This window comes from Rutilus rutilus, assembly GCF_951802725.1.
Source record: "Rutilus rutilus genome assembly, chromosome: 21".
In the NCBI taxonomy this organism is placed as follows: Eukaryota; Metazoa; Chordata; class Actinopteri; order Cypriniformes; family Leuciscidae; genus Rutilus; species Rutilus rutilus.
Window position 1 is genome coordinate 15,412,805 of NC_140226.1, and position 22,955 is coordinate 15,435,759.

Here is a 22,955-nt window from a genome sequence, read left to right on the forward strand (position 1 = left end):
AGTCTGAATAGATCAATTATTTATTTTAGTCACTGCAATAAACTAGTCTGCCATCAGAATGGATTTTAGGTAAAGAGCTGCTCTTGCAGTGGAGCTAAACTAAAATTGCTGAATATTTCATTCAATACAGTCAACTTACCCAAAATAGCAAACAGTCTCATACCAAAGGTCGGCTATGTTAAATTCATAAGCCATGTTGGATGCCAGTGGGTGTAAACAGAGGAAGTCCTCATTCAGCGTAATGCTCCTGGCACATACGAGCAAGACTTGCAAAACCCTGGCAGCAAAGTTGACACATGAACACATGATGACATCCAAACAACAGCATGTGATTAGCCCAGAAGCATGAATGTCTGGTGGTCTCGCTCTCAGCTGTGTTACCCATCACTCCCACAGCACTAAGATGGGGGGGGGGGGGAGTGACAGGCGAAATGGTAATCAAAGCAGTGACCTCTTGACAAGAAGTCCACACCTTCAGCATGAAGCTGCCAGCTTTTCCCGACAGGCCAGATCAAAGATGTGTCCATGTAAATGTGTGTATGTTTGTGTCAGATCTGATGTATCTAGCATGTAGACATTTTTTGTGACACACAAAATCATATCACTCGAAAACCAATGTACTACAAGAAAAGAATATCAATACAGCAGACAGAGTGTCATAATCTGATGCGTCACTGTCTTATTTCTATTCTAAGCCAATCACGGTACAAGCATCTCATGCACGGATCTGCATATAACATGAAACCAAAATGTCATGCAGAGGAACACCGAAAAGCGTTCATATCTGAGCGGATTTCCCTGCGTGTGGAGCGAACCCACTCGTGCAGTCTGAGCGTACCGTGTTTAATCTGGGACATGAAAGGGCACAGCACAACCTTTGAAGTCTTTCATTTCCTAAATCGAGCTTTCTGAGAGATGAAGACCCACAGTGTCTATTAAAAAAAGGAATACCGGTACCTTTTCTCTCCCTTTGCTTTTTGTGATGGTGAATGGTGGATCTAAAGACCTTAAAACATTAACCGCCCTCTCAAAGGAATGGTGGTGCTTGTGTCATTCTGGATTTCTAACACCGGAAACGGTGGCTTAAGCTGTAGCTAAAAATAAAAAAGCTTGAGCTAAATGCTTTTTAACATCTGTAAGTGTTTCTCAACTACTGAAATGCGTTTTATTAAAGTCACCATGAAATCAAAACAGATCCCTATTACTTTTTCAATAAACATTCCTGGTCTTACTGGCTCTAAAACCCAATGTGTTTGTGTTCATAATCTTCCATCAAACCGTAACATGTTTTCTCTCTGAAACAACGTTCCTTTGTGGCTTATTTTTCAACCCCCACCAAACACCTGTCATATTCCCAGAGAACATTTCTTGATTGCCCTTTTTCAGATTAAATGAAATGAAAATTAAATCTTTATACGCATTATAAATAAACATATAAAATATATCATGGTTTCCACAAAAATATTAAGAACAACAATGTCTTCAATTTCATAATATTAAGAAATGTTTCTTGAGCACGAAATTAGCTCAAACTCAGCTTTGCCATCATAGGAATAAATTATTTTGTAATTATAATAATATTTTGAAATGATACATTTTCTACTGTATTTTTGATTTAATAAATGCAGCCTTGGTGAGAATAAGAGACTTCTTCAAAAAAAACGACTAAACATGTAGGCCTACATAGAAGAACTGTAATAGCATATTCATTCTATTAAGATAAATGAAAATTATTATTTTAATCACTGAGGCTTACAGACTAGGCTATTCATTAGTATTGTAAAGTACTGTAGATCTACTGGTGTCTGGCTATGTTTTCTAAACACAACAGATGTGTGCACCAGATAAATTATGTTCTGTCCTCTACTATTGACTTTGCCTGAGGTAAAACTGTGTTTTGGGCCAATGGGAATTCTCAACTGATTTACGGAAACTACTGATTATATCATAACACTATTAAAGGAACAGCATTTATTTATTTATTTATTTGGTCTCCGCTGACATATTTGCATGGAAATGTACTGCATGTCTTGTGAAACATCAGCAGAAGACAACTTGATCTAGCAGTGACTTGCATTATAAAACAGTTAAGTTCTAAATTGAGCACTTAGGAACACAGTAATTGCCCTCTGATGAAATATTACTTGCTTTGAAAACAGACAATCATCCTTCATTATTGTTTTGCCTGGCTCTTGTTGGCAGGGCATCTCATCTGGCTTGAGGTCACAAACTCTATGTTTCACAGCAAGGCCAGATCAGGTGACTATCTCAGGCTTCCAAAGCACTGAGGGGGGGTTACTCACACCAAACACGGGCACGACACCGACACCGACACCGGTTACTTTCGGCGTGTGTGCTCTAGTAGAGAGAAGAGCAGGAAAGAAAAGATGTGCAGCGTTTAACCAAAAGCACAGGTCAGAGTGTCCACAACAAGGACAAGATCCTGTCTCACAAACACACAATTACAGTGATGCCAGGCCTTAAAGGGATAGTTCACCCAAAAATGAAAGTAAGCCCATGATTTACTCACCCTGAAGCCACCCTAGGTGTATATGACATTCCTCTTTCAGACGAATACAATCGGAGTTATATTAAAAAATGCCCTGGCTCTTCCAAGCTTGATAATGGGAGTGAATGGCTGTATGTCTTTGGAAGTCCATAAAAGCGCATCTATTGCTTTTATCATGGATAGACGCGCTTTTATGGACTTCCTTAAGACATACAGCCATTCACTCCCATTTTCAAGCTTGGAAGTGCCAGGACATTTTTTTATAAAACTATGAAAAACAAATCTTTATTGTGAGATTTTCTAAATATTACATTTATCAGTGTTTTTAACCACTTTAAATGAGTGTTAGATGATGGCTAAAACTATCTAAATGTAAATGCATGCACATCATCCTATAAATATATATAATATTTTATATAAAGTAAATAAATTATATTACAAAATAATACAAGTATAGAAACAGTATATTGTGCATCCATAAGGGAAATTAAAATTAAAATGTTAATCAAAAATGAATAAATTAAAACCAGGTTCAAGCCTTATTCTGTGCTTTTTTTTTTGTGCCTGTAAAAATACCTGCTGTCGAGCACATGCTCGGTGAAGTCTAGGTTGTGTGTGTGTGTGTGTGTGTGTGCGCACACTTAACAGGTTCTCAAGTCCAGGCCAGGGCTGACCTGCTTCCTCATGGCCCTTTGCCCAGGCAAGACTCATGAATTTTTCACAACGCACACAATTCAAACGGTGCTCAGCACATACACACACTGCAGGTTAGCCAGACCAGGGTAAAAAGTGGGTCAGAATCTGCCATCCACCAAGAGATTCCTCAGGCAGTCATCATGATCAGGTGTTGTGCTGTGTAGAAAGTAGTTTGTGCGTGTTATTAGGCCTACATTTTGTTTTGTTTTTTGAAAATAGCACATTAGAAAACAGTGCTTTTTGTGTTCAATTTCTCACTGTATATGCTCTAAATTACACAGATAATGAATGAATGAGAAAACATTTTTGCTGTATTCCACACCCATTTCCAAGTGGCATTTATCTTGCCCTTCTCAAGCAGGGCGTTTGAAGCTGAATGGAATGAAGCATAATTCTCAAAGCTATTCTTAGACCTTAAGTGTGTCCACACATTGTGAGAAATGCCTACATGCAAGTCTTCATTAAGAAGGTTGATATTATGAAAGCAGAAGTCAGTACTGTGACGCACTGTTTAATCCCGTATGCGGATTATAACAGGGAAAGAAAATTAGGGTTAGGGCTGCATGAGCTAGTATAAGATTTCCACTGATGCACGAAAGTGTCCGCTTTAGTTAGACTTAGCCAAGACCAGGGAAAACAAGGCCAAGCACCATGCTAACACACCATCCTAAAGAAACAGCTTGAGAGGGGTTACTATGGCAACCAAGTTCTGCTTGAGAGGGGTATTGATTACTAGCAGGTGTAGGTTGTCTCACACATATCTACACGCACACATTTACACATTTAGTAATCTAAATGAGGACATGACGTTGTGTTGTTTTCATACAAACTAATAATTACTATACACTATCATAGTCTTTTAGGAGGCAGCATAACTACTTTGCTTAACTTGTTCCTCCAAGCTGCTCACTAGGCTTTGTTTGGAACAAAGCTAATTTTATCTGTTCTAGCAAAACTTTTCACCCCTGAAGAGATGAAAAACAAACTCCTACAAACAATTCCTATAAACTACATTAATGGTATCCTACTGGCTATATTCTAATTCCATATTTATTTATAACAACAATCCTCTAAATAAACTTCAAATAAAGATGCTTACTGTGTCCAGTAGGTACACAAGACTACCTGAAAGACTGTACAAACAACTCTGATCTCAGATAACTCTCAATCAATGATGGTTAATAGTGCTAAATATGCTTGTTTCATGCTTGACGCAATTAAAGAGTGATTGTGGGAATGAAAGCCCTTTGCTGTCTCCAAGTATACAAAGTAATGAGGATCAATAGGTGCACTGCTGGACACCAGATGTTCATTTCTGCCCACTTCTAACAACACATTTACAGCTTGGCACTGTATGACTGATCCAGATATCTACACACGGAGACTTACATATAAACTCTCATTATCCCAAAACAGATTTTAGCATGGCTGATTAACAATAAATATTGTCTTGACCCTTGTAACTGAGAGATCTCAAAAAAAAAAAGAAAAAAAAAAAGCAGTATGTGTAGAATAAATGCATTTTGCTATTAAAGATATTTTTATATTTGCCTTACAACCACCTAAATTTGGGATATTAAATATTTCATCAAAAAGCATACATTTCAAAATATCAAAGAAAACATGCTGAAAAAATCTATAAGCTTATGTGTAAAATAAATAAGGTTACATCTTTCTATTTTTTGTTCTATAGAAACTAGAACTCCATTACATTTGGCCCATCTTATTTTTGTCAGTGTCATAAAGACAAGTTGTGTCATTTCTGAATCAATTTCCATTACTGAAACATGACATTTTCAAATGACATATAACAGACCAATGCCATTCACTCTCATGTGAAAAATAAAATAAAAATTGTATTATTGCCTGAAGAGCAACATTTTCAAAAAGATGTAACCGAGTGATTGAGATGTCTCAAAAAAGAGTGAGAGGTAATATCTTAAAATGAGATAAGGTACCACACTAAACACTCCGTTCACTCTGAAAATAGCTGGAAAGAAGAGATATCATATATCATATCATATGAAATTTAACAAATACAGTACACTGGCCTGGACTGATTCATGCGTTCACTTCTGCTAATTCTGTTCTCCATTCCACCCTGTCTGTGATGCAAAACAGAGAGGTTAAATCTTACTAATTGAAGTGGTCACCAAGCTTCGTAAATTTCCGATGAAGCTGTGATTTTTTTAAATTCAAAACAGAAAATGTTTTTGTCAGAATTGACCGAAGAGCACCTGAGGGTTAAAATAAGCAGTGCTTTTTGCAAACGTGCCTTCTACTTCTGCATGTATGATGAGATCGATCAAAAATATCTTGCATCCATAAGCCAGAATATAGCACGCAAACAAATAAAAAATTTAAGCAATAAGCCATACAAGGTTGTGCACTGCATTGACTTTACCACAGGTAAGGGACTGGTAAGTGAAATGGAGTGCTAAAAAAACCCTTAAAAATAGTAAAATCACTGTAACACACAGTCCAGAATGGTTTTTGTCCAAGATTTCATTTATAACAGGACACAAATAAGTAATAATATAAATATTTATATAATTATTATTCATTTTTATAAGTAAAAAAGTCAAATAATACATTTAGAACTTAATCTGCAAACCAGCTTGTGAGAGTGGCTTTTAACCCACAGAATCTGTGTTCATCTGATTGATTACTTGGTATTCTTTTCATTATGTCATGATTACCCATTTCAACAAATAATTAACAGTTTTTTGTACACCCGGAAACATCCGAGCTGGTCTGTCACGATTTGAGTGGTCGCCTTGTTCTCTTGTTTTGTCAGGGACAAAGGACCGCCACAAGCCAGTTGAATGTGAGGACAATAATCACATTTAGCCATAATCAAATGGCACTTGTTCCCTCAAGGGACCAGAAAGGAAATCGTTGTGTACAGTAGCTTAATATGTCAGGTGTGACTCAGGGAAATTGGAGGCAATTATGGCCATAACTGCATTCAGATGGGTGGACTCTGGGGGTTGGAATAAGGCTTCATTTTTTGTTTGTTTGTGTGTGTGTGTGTGTGTGTGTGTATCGGGTGTGATTGATGTTCTTTTCGGTGTTACCCTGAAAAGAGCGTTTGGGAGTAGGAAATAGAGGGCTGTGGGGAGGGGGACGATGAGTTCTGTTGTCTCGGTTACAGCGTGTGGAGAGGGGGGAAATCACGGAGGGGGAGGAGATGAGGCTATTCTGTTTGAGGGCACCCTGTGTGGCTGGTCCTGATTACACAAGAGAAGCCATCGCTCTCTGATCAGCAGACAGTCAGCAAGGTGGCTCAATCAGGCTTTCCTAAGAGCTCTTCCTGCACTGATGAGGCCTGAGGGGTCTTCAGTGAATGACATTTAAAAAAAACAATAAAAATTATGGACAACATGAAATACATAACACTTTAAAAGTAACATCCGACTGGCATGTTTCCTAACATAATTGAACCTAAAAGATGATTCATGCATTTGTATCTCTCCCACAAAAAACACATTCAGTATTTTCTTGAAGACAACACTCTAACCTACTATTATTAAGAAGGCAATCATGATCCATTTTAAATTAACATTTAGGCTGCAATTAAAAAGGAGAGTAAACTGCAGATCAATGGAAGGGGAATTCTGGTTAAACAGGTTTGTTCTGAGTGCCAGAGAGACAAAGTGACCGAGGGATTTGTAGAGCAAATGGAATTACAGGCCTCCCAAACATGTGATAAGGATTTCATTATCTGGCTTTCACACACACCATGTGTCACCTCACTGTCAGGAAGGCCTGCCTTCAGATGTGTGGTAACGGAGAACGGTGTCATAAAAACACTCCACTCAGAGGAACAGGGTGGCAGAGCCCTTTGTGCTGCAGCAAACAAGGTGTAAAAGTGAGAAATCACAATAGGATTCTTCATTTCAAATGCGGTCAGAGAAGTTCCTTCAGTTTGGTCTGGACAGGAAAGCTTCAGTTTAGTTTAGAACGGAAACGTAAAAGAGAAAGAAAACCGTGAAAAAAAAAGAAAGAAACAAGAAAAAGCAAGAAATACTACAGTATGCTAGATAAGAAAAAAATGAGGTTTAAAAAATAAGAAAATCCTGAGAAAAGAAAAGAAAAGAAAAGAAAAGAAAAGAAAAGAAAAGAAAAGAAAAGAAAAGAAAAGAAAAGAAAAGAAAAGAAAAAACTATTTTTATTTATTTTTGATTTTTTTGGAGAAAGAGTGAGCTGATCAGTCCCTACTTTCTCAAGGTTAGGAAGCAGGGTACATAATGGAATCAAATCTGATTAGATAATTAGCATAGCATTTGCATAATGGCACTTCAATTCATTACCTTGCATGCGAGTTCATCAGCATAGCGTGAGCTACAGTGTTTCCACTCCCCTCTGTCCTGTAACAAAGCTCAGACTCTCCATTGCCATCCAAAAAGGTCAACTCATTTTCTGCCTCCTGTACCAACTAATATCTATCAAAGACTCGCACACTTGCGGAATGACTTCAGAAATCTCTGGGTGGTCTGGAGCAGAGCCACAGTAACCAATCTGACCGCTGTGCAAAGCAGGCAATATTTGCAGACTTGTGTTGATTTATGTTCATTAAAATGAATATTTTTGCAAATGATTTAAGATAGTAAAGAGGAACAGGTGAAACACACTGCATTGTGTGAGGGGTATTATGACAAAAAAACAAACAAGAAATATCAATTAGAATATCCATTTACTAAAAATCTAGTGAAAATCTCCCAGCTCAGACAAAGCAAAGACAGGTAAAATTCATACTATCATTAGCCATGCACATGAAAGTAAAATCCCAGTTATCTCAATGGAAAGAGACTTGTGCTACAGCCTCCGGTTTTTCAGATTAGAAACATCTGAAACAAAGTTGATAGCTCAATGATAGCTCCATAAATGAGAACTCCATTATGTCTAAGCTATAAGAAAAGCAACGTTTGAGCAAAATGGACACTTCTCCTTTTGAGATCTCAACAACATCACAACATATCACAAATATGCACTCAATAAATACTTGCATACTAGCATACATTCTATGCTATGCGATCCATATTATTTTTGACATAATTCAATGAGACATAAATGAGAACTCTCACACCTCTCGTCTACAGCTTCAGAAGAGATCTTAATAAATGTCAAAAACTGTGCTCAAATTTTCCAAGATAAGTCTGTTTAATACTCCCTCAAATGTTTCTCATCACACTTTTTTTAGACCAAATGATCTAATCTTGACATTCACGTGCGTTTTATAGTTCAGTACTTTTCTGTAACAATTGTCTTATTTGTCTATTGTAGAATTCATAGACAAAGCTGATACTTCAAATAGATGTAAATGAGAACTCGCTTATTCAGTTCAGTTCAGTTCAGTTCAGTAATACTTTATTAATCCCCAAGGGGAAATTCTTTGTCACAAATTGCACAGTTGCACAGTTGCCCACATGTATAATAAACAACAATAAATATTGTAAAAATATTTACATTATTTGGATATGTAATAATGAACATATTCATTCAATCTAATGTTCCAATGAACAAGGGAACACATAAAGCATGCTTCCCAAGCTATGAAAGAACAACCTCTGAGCCCCAAAATGTTCCTCTGTTCTTGTTATAGTGTTAATTAGAAGTGGTAGTATTTTTACTGGATTGCTATTTTCACAATACACTGGCTCAAACTTATTGCATTTATAAAACAGTACCGCATAATAAAAATACTTAGAGCATTTTATTTGTTATTTAATATAAACACGACAAAGTATATTGATTTTAATGATTAATAGTGATGAAAATTTCAATTCACCAATCTATTTTCATCATTTACTTTTCAAATGCATGTTATCTTATATACAACAAAATGTTCCTCTGGGAAAATAAAATTACATCACAGATAAACTAACAGATGGAAATAAAGAGAAGACTCAAAAACAATGACAGACAGGAAGTCCCTAAAGACCCTTCTTCATCTTTGTCCTCTGACTTTCTGTTGTTTTCTGACATATGCCTGTGCCAGAGAGGAGAACAGTGTGCAGACTGATATGATTGACTTCAGACGGGTGCCGAGGAATGGCGTCCGAGTGCCCTGAGATACGCAGACATGAGCGACAAGCCCTGGGCTACCCAAAAACAGCTGCTACCTCTCACTTCCTTCCTCTACGATACTGCAGACACAACACTGTCAAACATTACAAAGCGCTACAATTAGGAATCTTCCTGAGGTTTAACTGCAAGAGGTTTCTGAGGAAATTATAAAAAAAGAAAAAAAAAATTCCGAGATTCACGAGCAGTACAAACTCGCTCGGCGGTGACAGGTGAAAGAGATGCGGCGATGGAAACAAATGCAGATAAATAAACATTTCGTAGTATCGTTCGGCACAGCCGAGAAGCAAATGGGCTCCTAAATGGAAGCCCTTGTCATCTTAACTTGGGCGTACAGCCAGGCTGATTTGTAATAATGTCCCCCCGTCTAGCAGAGGGATTTAACGCAAGGAGGTAGCAGGAGAGACAGTGTCGGAGACAGCGCTACAATACAAGTGCTTTTGATGCGACGCAGGCAAATACGTGCTAATGCAGACTGGCTATATACTGTATTGTCTGTCTGCCAGGATCTTGCTGACTGGGCTCTGACTTAGCACTAAAATTGGGTTGAGGGAAGAAACTAGGTTGGCAAAAGGAATTGCAGCATATGCCTGGATTCATTTTAGTTCATATCAGCATTCATGTAATAAAGACCACACTCTTTATACTGTACTATGCATTTCTAATGTCCAATGACAGGTGTTTTCACCTGCAAATTCTGCATTCCCTATAGTGATCCCAAAAAGTGTTAATTCACATTTAATCATTTAGCAGACACTTTTATCTAAAGAGACTTACAAAGTAGAAATATTACAAACAATTTGCCCTAACGCCAACAAAATTCATAGTATACAATGCCAGGTTAAAAAAATATAAAGAAATAAAGACGACAAAAATAGTAGTGTGCATCATCAACGTCATATGTTTTGTCTCTTTACTTTTGCTACCAAAACTTAACATACACAGAATGTATTTGTGTCTGTGACATGAAAAAACTAAACTTTTTCCATTCCTCATGGCAATCAAGCAGGTTCCTTTCTGCAAATTAGACTTTTACAATTACTTTCATACCAACTGTGAACTATTATGAAGTCTACATGAACCGTAATAGGAGTGTGAATTTTGATCATTTTGTCTGCTCGACAAATCAATTAGATCTGCATTCACCCAAAAATGCTACTGTAACCAATCAGAGTATTAAAAATGTAATGTTTTGAAGCTGAAAAAAAATGATGTTGTACCACTGCAATTGATCAATCCTTAAACAAGCATACTCAGGTTTTCACACATGCTGCTCCAATAAAACAAACCAACTCTGCAGCTAAATGTCCTCATGTCAAACTCTGAAAGCAGACAGAAACATCCAGCAAATCACCCTAAACACAGGAAACTTATAAATAAGTCAATTAAAATGTCCTGCAAAAAATACAAATCCAGTCCAATCCAGGCCTATTCTATTTGAAGAATGAAGTTATTTGTCCCCTCCGAGACTTGCTGAAATATTGGTTTGGGTGAGACAAAGGGATGACATGTGGCTCAACAGCGTTCCACAGGCATGCTCAGCCCAGCAGCAAGTCAGGGCTAAATCGAGCCCATCTACAAACCTCACTAGAGAAGCCAGCTATGAAATGACATGACAGCGCACATGCACTGCCAGAATGAAATATCACAGTTCTTTTCTTCCTCTTCATTTCTTTATTTCCAAAAAAACCCACACAGAGCGGAAGTCATTGTGGCACCTGACTGAACACAAGCACAACACTTCCACATGAAATATCCAAACCACAAAAAAAACTGACATATTAAGCATTATTCATGATCTCGAGCAAGACATCACAAATAAGCATTTTTAGCAGCTGATACAAATATCTATTGGTTATAAGAGCACCAGGGAGGTAGACTCTACAGTTCAGACCACTCAGGCTGCAGTCAGAATACCTTTGGTGTATTTGCCTTCAATTAACTCTCATTTAATTATACTCTTGTTTCAGTCACCCATGGTGAGCAGCTATTAGCAAAAAAAGAACTAATAACAAGGATGTAAACACAAGAGAGCACAACTTGAGGTAAAAAAAAAAACGGTTCTGTACCTTTGCCCTTGGCTTGAGAAAGGAGACGAAAGGCAACATAGAGATGGAGAGTATCCACAGAAGGAAAGCATGGAGAGATACGAAGAAACGGTCAAAGATCAATCCACATCTATGCATTCAAGGTTCAGAATATCAGTTTAGCTCATTCAATGCACAGCAATTCAGTCAATTCAGGCATGCAACATATAGCCTAAGCAAATCACAACAGAGTGAATAACAGTGAAAGGGTGTGGCATACCTTGATCCGCCATCATCATGTGTGCAAAACCTTTGAGGAACAGAGAAAGTCACAGAAAGAGAAGAACATCTTTAGGTATGTATCAGAGCATACAGTGACCTCACATCTTGGCAGAAGAAAAAAGGTTTGTGATCTTGTTAAAGTGGTAATTAGAAGTACTAATATTAAGTAATTACAAGTGGTAGCATTTTTGTGGATTGCTATTTTCACATTACACTGCCTCAAACATATTTAATTTATAAAACAGTACTGCATAATAAAAATACCTGATGCATTTTTATTTGTTATTCAATATAAACATGGCAAAGTATATCGATTTTAATGATTAATGTAGTGATTAAAGTTCTATTCTATTCATCTATTCATCATCTACTTTAAATGCATGGTATCTTATTTGTAAAACATTTGTTTTCTTTTTGATTATCATAAAATGGAGGGGAATATCTGTCTCTACTATGGTATCATTGCATCTTTAAGTATTTTTCATTATGGTAACTTTACTGGGAACACAGCAATAATTTTAAGCATATTTGAAAATTTCTACGTTTGTTACTAGGCCTATACATTTGAATACTGTTTGCACTGTGCATCAATAATGCTTTCACTGCCTGTAAAAGACAATTCAATAGAACTTAAAGGATATTATCAACTCACCTGGGATGCTGTTGGCCTCTGATGGTGTTGCAGCAAAGAAGCCACAATGGAAAAAAGAAAAAAGAGAAGAGAGACATTGCAGCCATTAGAGCCCACTCATATTATCTTTGCATGAAAACTATCATGCAAACTCTGACACACCTGCCAGCATGCACCGAGCAGACATCTGCCCTGTGCATGTACACAGAAACCCTTAAATGCCCCTTGCATTCATCCATCCATCCATCCATCCATCCATCCATCCACCCTCTCTTCTCCCTGGGAAATGAGGAGGAGGGGGGGGGGGGGGGATCAGATCTATGGTGTATGAAACACCATGACACATCAACATCTAAGAGGTCTAGTCCATCTTCCATGTCTTACACACACTCCCAAAACCCACATCCACGCCTGGGCCATAAATCCAAACAGGCAACGGGACCTGTTCCCTTTAGAGAGGGTTGTGGATTTATGAGACGCTGATGTTTGTCTAAAGCACTGTTCCATACTCAGAGCCCACATTTACTCTCATTGTAGACACACACTCTCTCTCTCTTTGTCACAGGCCGCCTTTAGCACTGAAGCACTGGGCTGACTCATTTCATTATTGCACTCTGGCCGTCTCCCAAACCAAAGGGCATCCAACACTGATAAACGGGTATTGCAATGCTCTGTGTGATGAAAAACAGCTAATCTAAGATTTTTCTAATCTGTTCAAGCAATAGGGATGGTTCATGATAATCCGAACATCCAACTACTCGATTAGTGAGGTCAGCGATTTTTGAAAGCTTTGATATTTTTAGCAGTGGTGCTTTTTATTGTGCTGTGCTTTAGCTGTTAGACACGGTAAAACCCTTCTAAAACACAGCCGTTGTGGAGAATTTATGCTTTTAAATGTAATGTGACTATTAAAAGTATTAAATTAAATGTGACTATTAATTTGACTATTTAAAAAATATGCACATGGCAGGATGCTCAAATATGTTAACAATCTTATTTAAAATATATAACAAAATTAAAAACATATGTAGACATTTTAACTATAACTAGGTATATATTTTAAAATACTGTTTTATTTATTATTATTTAGCTTTTAGCTAACTCTGAGATTATTACAATGAATAATTTCATATGATTCTAAAGAATTACAGATTTTGCTGTTGATATTTTTAGTACTAGGCACAGCCAGGCCAGAGAACCAACGTATCTGTTGCCAGTGCACACAAACAGCAGCTAATACAGGAAATTAAGGGAAACCTGATGGGGTCTGCCTCCATTAAATGCTTTTAGTGCAGAGTAATTACAGCTACATTAGACATGCATTTAGTCCTGTATGTGTTGATGTCTGTACTGACTGAAAATGCAATATGTCATCTCTCATGGTCACTCATTTTAGGGACACGTTCCAATGTGTAAGCGTGTCTGTCTGCCGTGCTTGTTAAAGGCTGGTACAGAACATTAAGTCCTCTGATGAGATGCATTAACCTGGTGGGGAAAGTATTAGGATGTGATTTGAGAGCAGAGAATGCAGAGTTAGGCTACACTCAGCATGGTGAGTGCCATGGTGACTTGATTGATGTGTTCAGCTCTTGAATTGACCTATACTGAAGTTCTGATGTCTGGCTGGAATACAATCGTCTGCATGCACTGTCAGCCGTCTACGATGACCTAGTTTCTCAGAAACAGTGGTGAGACAAAAATTGATGTATAGTTGTGGCACATCAACAAGTGAATGATTAGTTTAATCTGGATTTACACCAAATTGTCATGATTAAATCGATGATGATCAAATAAATGCTCAAATAAAATAAATATATTTAATTAACTATAATCTAAATATTTTGCGAAAATGTTCTTCAATTACTTCAAAAACAGTTAGTCTATAGTATACCTCTCACACACAACAAACACCACTATTTAAACATAATTTCTGGTGGGAGGGGAATTAAAATAGATGTATAATTATATAAAATTAATAAATAGTTACTCTAAAAAGTAGTTGATTACTAGTTAGGCTACTAATTACATAGTCCCATATCAAACTTGACCAGTTTAACAATTCAAGGATAGACATGAAACTGATCTTTAAATTATTTCAAACTAATAATATAAAACTGCATATAGTAAATTGCTCTTGAACTTGGAAGGTTACATTAAAAAAACATTTTAATATTAGACGTTAAATATTGATGTTAAATTCACAGTTTTTTATAGAATTGGTCAATAGTCTAAAGTATTTAATGCAATTATATCAGAAGTAACTGTAATCAAATTACAGAAAAATTGAGAGTAATCCCTTACTAAACTTTTCAAGGGAAAATTAAAACGCATTACACCCAATACTTGTCTTAACCTTAAAAAAGTAAGGTCTACATATCCTCTTGATGCACTTTTGAATTTTTGCTTTGTTTACATTAAAAACACACAAGGAGATTTGTAAAGAGTGGCCAGCTTAAACATAAACCTCAGCGTACCAATTCAGAGACCATCCACATGGGAAAACAGATTGAGTGTTTGTTTTGCTGCCAAATGTTTATTATTCTAATCCGCCAAAAGATTACGCGCTTTTGCAAATGATGTAGCGCCGTGGCTATCACGATTTTTACAGAGCGAGGAACATACGCCACGGCAACGCAAAACAGTTCTGAGGCCATTTTAGCCATCTGGCCATCGAGAGGAGTGTCAGATTGTTGTTGCCGCTGCTATGGCAATTGGATTCAGTCAAACGCACGTAAAGCTAATGCTTAACACTTCAGACCAGCTTGCCATATGGCTCTGACCTGATATTTATTACCCACATACAGATGTTTCCAAAGCCTGAAGACACAAGATTAAGATGGAATTAAGATTGCTCAGTGGGTTTTCGTAATGTTGTTATCAAACACTGATGGCACATATTAATGTGTCATTTCACAACACAGGTTTGGATTTGGATTTGTAAGAGATGCTAGTGGAGAAAGTTCAGCTGTCCATTTTACAAACTGCTCGGCAGTTAAGGCTGCCCCTGTGCTCCAATATAAATGGCCTCCAAAAAAGGTTTATTTATTCTTTTATGATTGGCTGAACTGATTCCCAGCATTCAAAGCCATCAAAGCTGCTTTTACGTCTGGCTTTAGCCCCTATCAGTTGACTGCAGGACCCAGTCAGCCAAACAAGATGGAGAGGAACAACGGCTGTAAATCAAGCCCAAAACTCTGTACTCTTTACAGCCTATAAATCTAACCCTAGTGCCCGGTCTTCTACACATACCCCTTCTCTCATTTTCTCTCTCCTGAGCTCTGAAAGAGGTTGCGCAAGCATACATGCACACACATTCGGTTCTAACGTGCCTGAGTACACATAGCATCCTGACTTTTTAATCACATTCAGTAATTGTGTCATTAAGGAGAGAATCACAGGAGAGGTTGTGTCTACAATGAGGGTAACAACTCATAGGGCTCAGAGCACCGATCACCGATCAATCAGCCAGCTTAAACACTTTAATCACAAGGGGGAAAAAGTTTAGGCCTAATCAAGACATTCGTTTTTGTAATTGTTTTCTTGCTATAATTCATAATTTAGCAAATCCATATTGCTTAAAGCATTTAAGAGGATATAGAGGGATATGCAAAAAAAACTAATGTGTACCTTTCATTACCATCAGGAAACATGATTCATGAAGAAGAACTCAAAAGTAGTGATTTTCTTCTGTGGTACAGTATAACGTAAAATTACTTTAGTTATGATTATACTTAAAAGAAAAATATCCACAAACCAGAAGATCCATATATATATATTAGCATATTCTTTAAAGAATTATAAGAAGGTCATCAAATTCTCTCTCTAGGAAAACCAGTAATGACGCTATAAAGAATTGCAATTGACTATTATAGGCAATATAAATAGGCAATTATCCCCCATCTCTGATTCATTCTCTGTTGAAGAGGTGCAACAACAAAACCCAGAGCTGTGAAATGGCCTCCTCAAATCCCCAGAGAAACTAAAATGGCCACTTCAGAAAAACAACCAAGGGGATCTGAAAAGGCACCTTAACATCCTAACACCCCACCTCCTCAGCCGGGCATGATTAACACACACACACACACACACACAAAACACTTGCCAGAGACAAACAGCTTAGTGCTTTACAGAGGTAAAAACGATAGTAGTGCATTTCAATGACATTCGCTTTCAATTGACTGTGTGCAACGATGGGGGAACAGAGGAGGCTGATCGAAAAAAATTCACAGCACAAAACACCTGCAAATGCATAGAACAGGGCAGCTTTCAGGAGACAAGCTAAAAGATTGCATTAACCTGGACCTGAGAGTCATACTTCAGTAGCATGAAACAGCAGAGGATGAAGGAAACATTCACGTTACAGCAGTAAAGACTGACAATTTCGAGTTGGGTGCCGTTACATTGTATGTAAGTAATCTTGCATCTGCTGTATTATCAAGCTGTAAATAAACCATTTTACCTTCGCTGCAGAATCGGCCAACATATTCTGTCTTAGAACAATCGCAAAGTGGTTCCCCATCCACAACGGAGCACGTCCCTCCATTCTCACATGGGTTCTCCATGCAGATCCCCTCTATGTCCATGCGGACTCTCTGGCTGCTTAGTAGAATAGGTTCCTTGCTATTGTACTTCAGTTCCCTGATAATTCCCTTAAATGGCGGAAGATCCTTCACTGTCGGGAGGGTGAGCACAGAAATGCGAATATCTTGAGGGACTCCGCCCAGGAAGAGGTCACTAACGATCTTCATGTACTGCCTCTGTGGCCGCACCTCACCCGATTTGATTACTCCGTCCAGACCCAGCACAGTTCTCAGGTTGTACCTGTTCAGGGTGGCAGAATGCCAGCTGCTGTCATTGACTCGCTTGTCCGATACGACTGTGGTCTCGGCGCAGTCGATGCTGAACTGCAACTGGAGCTTCCCTTCAACCACCATGAGTTGCAGGAAGTCGCAGAAGCCGCCATCGTCAAAGTACAGGATTAAGGCGGTGGACACGTCTGTTTTGAACTGGAAGCTGAGGTCACTTCTGGTGCTGGCGTCCCAGCGGAGATAGCGTGCCCACTGGCCTTGCGACCCTGTAAACTCGAGGCCCAAGCAGGGCCCAAGCACAGTACTGATCAGCAGCTGCAGCTGGACTGGGAATCTGAAGAAATTCATTGTAAAAGTGCTGGAGATTTGCGGTTATTATCCTGAACAGAAGGAAATCATTGAATTTGCTTTGGTTCAAAGGTCAGTGTATCCAAAGTACATCCCACAGTATGCCCAGAGACGCTAGAGAAGAGGTGAGATCGTCAACGCAGCGACAAACAAAAAATATCCTAAAAGAGGTGAGGGACTTAGTAGGGAGAACAGTCTTAAATAACAGTCATAAGGCCAATGACATTGCACAAAAATCCAATCTCTGTCAGGCGACAATCAAAGTTTTTCTTCCTTGTGTCCTGGAACGGATCGACTTGAGAAGACAAGCAGATGAGGTGCTGTGCGTCTGCTGAGGTGTTGTTTTCTTCTGGTATCTCCTCAGACCTCAATCATCCAGACAGGTCCTCCAGGTCGGACTCTTTCTGTATTTAGGGAAACCAGCGCAGTCTGCATGATGCCTTGTGGGTAATGTAGTTCATTCGGTTACTCTGCCCCGTCTAGCTGTCAAAATAGAAAAGCATCAAATTACAAATGAATTCACAATGTCTCATTCTATCTAGTGTGTGTGTGTGTGTGTGTTTTTTATATTTTTTTATATACATAAAACATAAAAGCATAAAAAATACATTACTTGAGAAATTAATACAGCACACTTTCACAATTATAATCTTAAAAAGCTGCACTTGAATGAGTCATTGGTTTGCACTTATGTTAAATGCTACTCCTAATTAAAAGTGTATATTTTTTAAGGAAATTCCCCCAAAAGATCCTTTTGTTATCGGTCATCTAGTGTGTAAATGAACAGCATTATTCGCATGGCAGCTCCAGCTATCATTCAATAGCAGAGAGTCCATGTTTATCTGATGATGTGGAAAATTAAAAGGATTTTTGCAGGATGCACAATGCATGAAAACAATAATATGAATGTCACATTCCCATGACATATACTCTACATTTCCAGCACCTAAACTAGTTCTAAAACTATGTCATTATTTTGTTTAAAAAAATATTTAATTTAGGTGTGGTCCTACATTTTGAACAAAAATCTACTGCAATGCATAAAAATGACATTCAAATTTTAATTGTATTAAAAAAGCATTGGATAATTATTTTTTAAGGAACCTTGCATATTTAGAAGAGTTGCAGTAAAAAAAAGGCAACGTAAATGTTTATTTTACAGTTTAAAATGTTGTAAAAATGTTAACACATCCTCAAGCACAAACAAAATGCCCTGTATTGTTCTACAAATGTGAGAGAAGCTTCCCATGCTGAGCTGACGCTTGGCCTTGAACCAACACAGATTAGTAGGACTTTTGTGAAGGCAAAACGCAGCTCCAGCTCCTCTTAACATGTGTCCCCTACGTGCATAAATGAATAGGCTCCAATTACATGGCAACATGCGAGGTGTAACCTAATAGTCATCTAATATTGCCCGTGTCCTTGCCAGAGGCGTAGGCAGCAGGTACGGCAGGACAATAGTGCTACCAACCCACGCGATTCAACTGAGCCGAAACACAATGTATGCCGTCAGAGCTCTGCCTTCTGCAGCTGAAGAGGGGAAAAAGAGCGAGAGACTGCGTGCTTGTAACAGATACTCCACGTTGGCTTGCGCCCACACCACCAAATATGCTTGTGTGCTTTCTCTTTTTTTTTTTTTTTTTTTTTTTTTTTGTCGAGTGAGGGCTTGCGGAGAGGAGGAGAGAGGTGAAAAGGCTAATCTGAGCACATCATTGTCCTCATTGATATGTGATTGACACACTCCACTGGGAACGGCACACAACACCACAAAATAAAGCCCCTGCATTTGGATCCTGCTTAAAAAGTCGGTGAGTAGGAGAAGGAGGTGTAATGGTGAAAGGGGGGGGGGGATGTTAATGACAGCAGGCCCAACCATTCATCAGACACACAAAGCTGGGTTTTACCACAGGTGCCTCAATTACGCTCTACCATTACACCAGAAGCGCTGCGACAAAATGTCCTCCAGTGCGCCCTGATGATATCATGGAGGTTTTGGGAGGAGGCGCACGCCATTTCAGTGAGCTCGACTCCGTGCGTGACACGGTTGCCATCGAGCATCCGCGTGGTAGAGCGGAGGTGTGGGCGAGGTAGAGCTGGGCCAAAATGGATGACATCAGCGTCCGGTGCTCTCCTCCTGGGCTGCCAGCCGGCGAAAGAGAGGCGTGAGGCTCTTACCTGGCCTCATCCAGCCTCCCCCCTGTGACCCAGAGTGGGCACGGGTACCACCAGCAACCCCCTAAACAACCCACTGCAGAGGAACAGCAACTTGTGTGAGCAATTAAAGCGGGAGTGGTTCTGCAGCAGACGTTTATGGCATTACATCACCTTGCCTAAAACCACCATCCTTGTGCCAGTATTCATTATACACCCATCATAATCAAAACCATCGGATTAGTAATGTGATTTATGAACCAATTTCACTGTGGTAAAGGTGTGGGGTGTGTGCATTATATAGGGCTCTGATCAAGACAGAGAGATCACGTCACACTGCGGTGTATTGGAAAGCCAGAGCACATTCGATGAGTGTTTGAGGCTGAGCATTACACAACGCCAATAGGAAATATTCTTCTCTGCGACACAGACACAAAGGCGATTTGAAGGAATAAAAAAAAAATACACAAAAAATAAAAAATAGTTACAAAAGGAAACAAATGTATGTATAACCTACATGTTGCTTAAAAAAAAAAAACCCTACTCGTATTCAGTAAACAAAATGAAAAAAATATTTTAGATTTTATATAGAGTTTATTTAATACATTATTTATGCGTTAATTTTATAATTATCAATCTGTACTATTCTAAATCGTTTATCTCTATTGAAAAATACCTCAGTAACATTTAGATCATCTTGGCTTGATATGTAAATGGAGATTATATACCCACACCCGTGAGAACAAAACGATACAAAAATAAAGGAAACCGACACAGTATAAATGAAACCGTCCAAACGTATTTATTTTATTTTATGTAGCCTAATGTAATAGCCTATATTTTACATAGATATAAATTAATATCATTTTTAATTATATTTTTAGCAAACATTCGTTAAAATGGAGTTGGCTATTAAATCTGAAATGCTTCTGTGCGCCAATATTTCGTTTCTAAAATAGCCTTTCGCTATACGTTTAAAGGGGTGCAGAATGTACACATACATGTGTTGTAATTAATTGAAATTACGCTTTCGATCCAAATTATTAGTGCACAATTCAATCACCTTAAATAATGCATGCCAGTCTCACAGATAAATGTGAACATGTATAAACACAACGGCAAAATAATTTACATTGTTGTGAGAGGCACTGCATTCTATTTCACACAAAAGAGGTCACAAAACACCACAGGGTTAAATTATACTTTAGGCTCATGGAGAAATTAAACACGCTCGAATAAATAAATGATGCATTATTTTAAATCAAACATACGTGTTCATTTCCATTTCTGTCAGCTTCTGTATATGCGTCGATGAAAGTGTGTGTGTGACAAGGCCGCGCTCAGAAAAGATAATCCACCCCGAAAATTTCAACACAAACGATAGGCTAATGCCTGTGAGGATTTGTCCAAATTTCGGTACAAATTTTAAGACACAAATACAGTGTGCGTAGCACAATTATCACTTAGACGAAAACATAAAATGTAGACTATTAAAAAGCAGAAACTTGAATAGCCTACCTTTAAAATGAGCGTGTGAGAGCGCGAGTGTGTGGCGGTGGTTTATTACCAAAGTCTATTAAATTCCAGGAGATCTAAATGAGCCATTACAAATTGATGAGAATGAATTAAGATATTCTAAAAATGCACTGGACTCACTTGAGCACTTCGAAGCGACAAAAGAGCTGAATTTGCATTTTATATGTGCAAACGTGCCAAAAAAATCCGTTTAAATGTCTTAACATTTCGATTATTGTGACATCAAGACAGATATTTATATCAAATAATTTATCTGGCTTTGTAAATATTTTTAATCACTGCAACGTGTTAATACGTTAAAATAGTCTAATTCTGTTTTTCTTTTTTTTTTTTTATATAGCCTACTTTTAATACATGGCCATGCTTAAATTACTTGCAAATTTTGTCTAACAAAAAACTGAATAAATTGGTGCACTAATGCATCATAATAGTAAAATGTAGGCTATTAGGCTAAGTAGCCTACACCACATGTGTGCATCAAAATAAAATCTGAGCATTTTATAAAAACCTTTTATACATACTCTAAAAACACAAACGAAAAATGGATATGCGTTCCTGTGTATTTGACCGGTCCGTGTGTAGGTGCATCCACAAGGATCCTGCAGTGGAGTGGGCATGCGTGTTGTTGTTTATCCTGAGTGGCAGTTGAACATGGGCTCCACAGACACCTGAGAACTCTTATTCATTATTTACAGCTACTTTTACAGATTAAGAAAAACACAGGCTTCCTGGAACCAAAGCGAGAAATTGTTTGCTACATGTTTACTGAGGAAAAGGCGTGTTTTTTTGTTGTTGTTTTTTTTTTCGTGATTACTACTATAATACAGGCCTATTGCCTAACTTAATAAGAATAAACGAAATATAGCCTACTGTAATGGCATATGTCAGGAAGCTGCCAAAAACAGGGAATACAGGTTTATTTTTGTGTCTCGAAAACCAGTCAACTCTGACAGAAATATCCTACTGTTTCCACATTGTCTGTGCTCTATATTGAGGATGACTGGTTATCCACAAAAAAAAGAATAAATAATCGTAAACGTATTTTTTAGAGTTCAAAACCTCTTTTCGTTTCCTGTGGGCCTAAACAATGATGTAGTTTAATATTTTTTATCGCGCTTCCCCGGGAAACGACGCGAATGTCTTTTATTTCGATTCAGTCCAACGTTCACAGAAATAAAAAAGTAAAAATGCAAGAACAACGCGATTTACACTGTGAAAACAAGCCAACTTAGTGTGAATACTCGAAGTAAGTGATGAACTTATAACATCCCGGCGAGCTTTCCATCATTCCGAACCCCCAAAAAAAGAAACAGACTAACCTCAGTTTTCGTAAACATATCCAAAGCGTACAGTAATAATCCACATTACATTCCCAAAAGGCTCTATATGTGTGGTCCACTCCACTAAATAACGGTTTTTCGCGGTCTTGTGAGGATGTTGTGCCCGCGTGCACTTGTCTCGTTCCGTGCTCGCTTGCAGTTACAGAGAGCCGCGCGCTCAGAGATACTGTTGGACAATCACGAGATTTCCACACACGCGCCGCGCGACCCCGCCTTCCTCTTACTGCGAGGCTCGCGCCATTTAAAGGTGTAGTAAAATCTGAGAGAAACTTCTTTTTGAAGCGATAGGTACATTAATATGTGGAAAGGGACACGCAATGGCTATGACATTGTCGTGTTTGCTAACTGTGAGCATAATACGGCTCTCAATATGGCTCTCAGCCTGACTTTCACTCTCTCCCTCTCTGCATGCTCATGTCTGGGTGTTTTTAACTGCATATATGCTCCCAAAATGTACTCATGCAGGCGGTCAAGGCAGAGATGGTGAGGAGAGGTTGTTCTTGTTCCAGCACACATCTGTTTATATTATCCAATGTAGTC

General features: G+C 38.3%; 1 protein-coding gene across 20 annotated transcripts in view; it reads right to left on the bottom strand.

Annotated features, from left to right (window-relative positions):
• nrxn3a (neurexin 3a) overlaps positions 1–22,599 on the bottom strand; it is a 759,351-nt gene extending 736,752 nt beyond the window's left edge. For 6 of the 20 annotated variants that reach the window (XR_014625664.1, XM_084392528.1, XM_084392527.1 and 3 more), the window contains exons 1-5: positions 22,395–22,592; positions 16,692–17,871; positions 12,254–12,271; positions 11,600–11,629; positions 11,362–11,373 (exon numbers count right to left, since the gene is read on the bottom strand). Coding sequence is in view for 14 of the 20 variants with exons in the window: in XM_084392528.1 (XP_084248654.1) it covers positions 11,362–11,373; positions 11,600–11,629; positions 12,254–12,271; positions 16,692–17,388 (757 nt within the window). In the remaining 6 variants the exon portion in view is untranslated. Of the gene's footprint in view, positions 1–11,361; positions 11,374–11,599; positions 11,630–12,253; positions 12,272–16,691; positions 17,872–22,394 lie in introns of all 20 variants that reach the window. The other 14 variants (XR_014625665.1, XR_014625666.1, XR_014625667.1 and 11 more) reach the window with 7 other exon arrangements.
• Between the last annotated feature and the right edge of the window lie 356 nt (positions 22,600–22,955).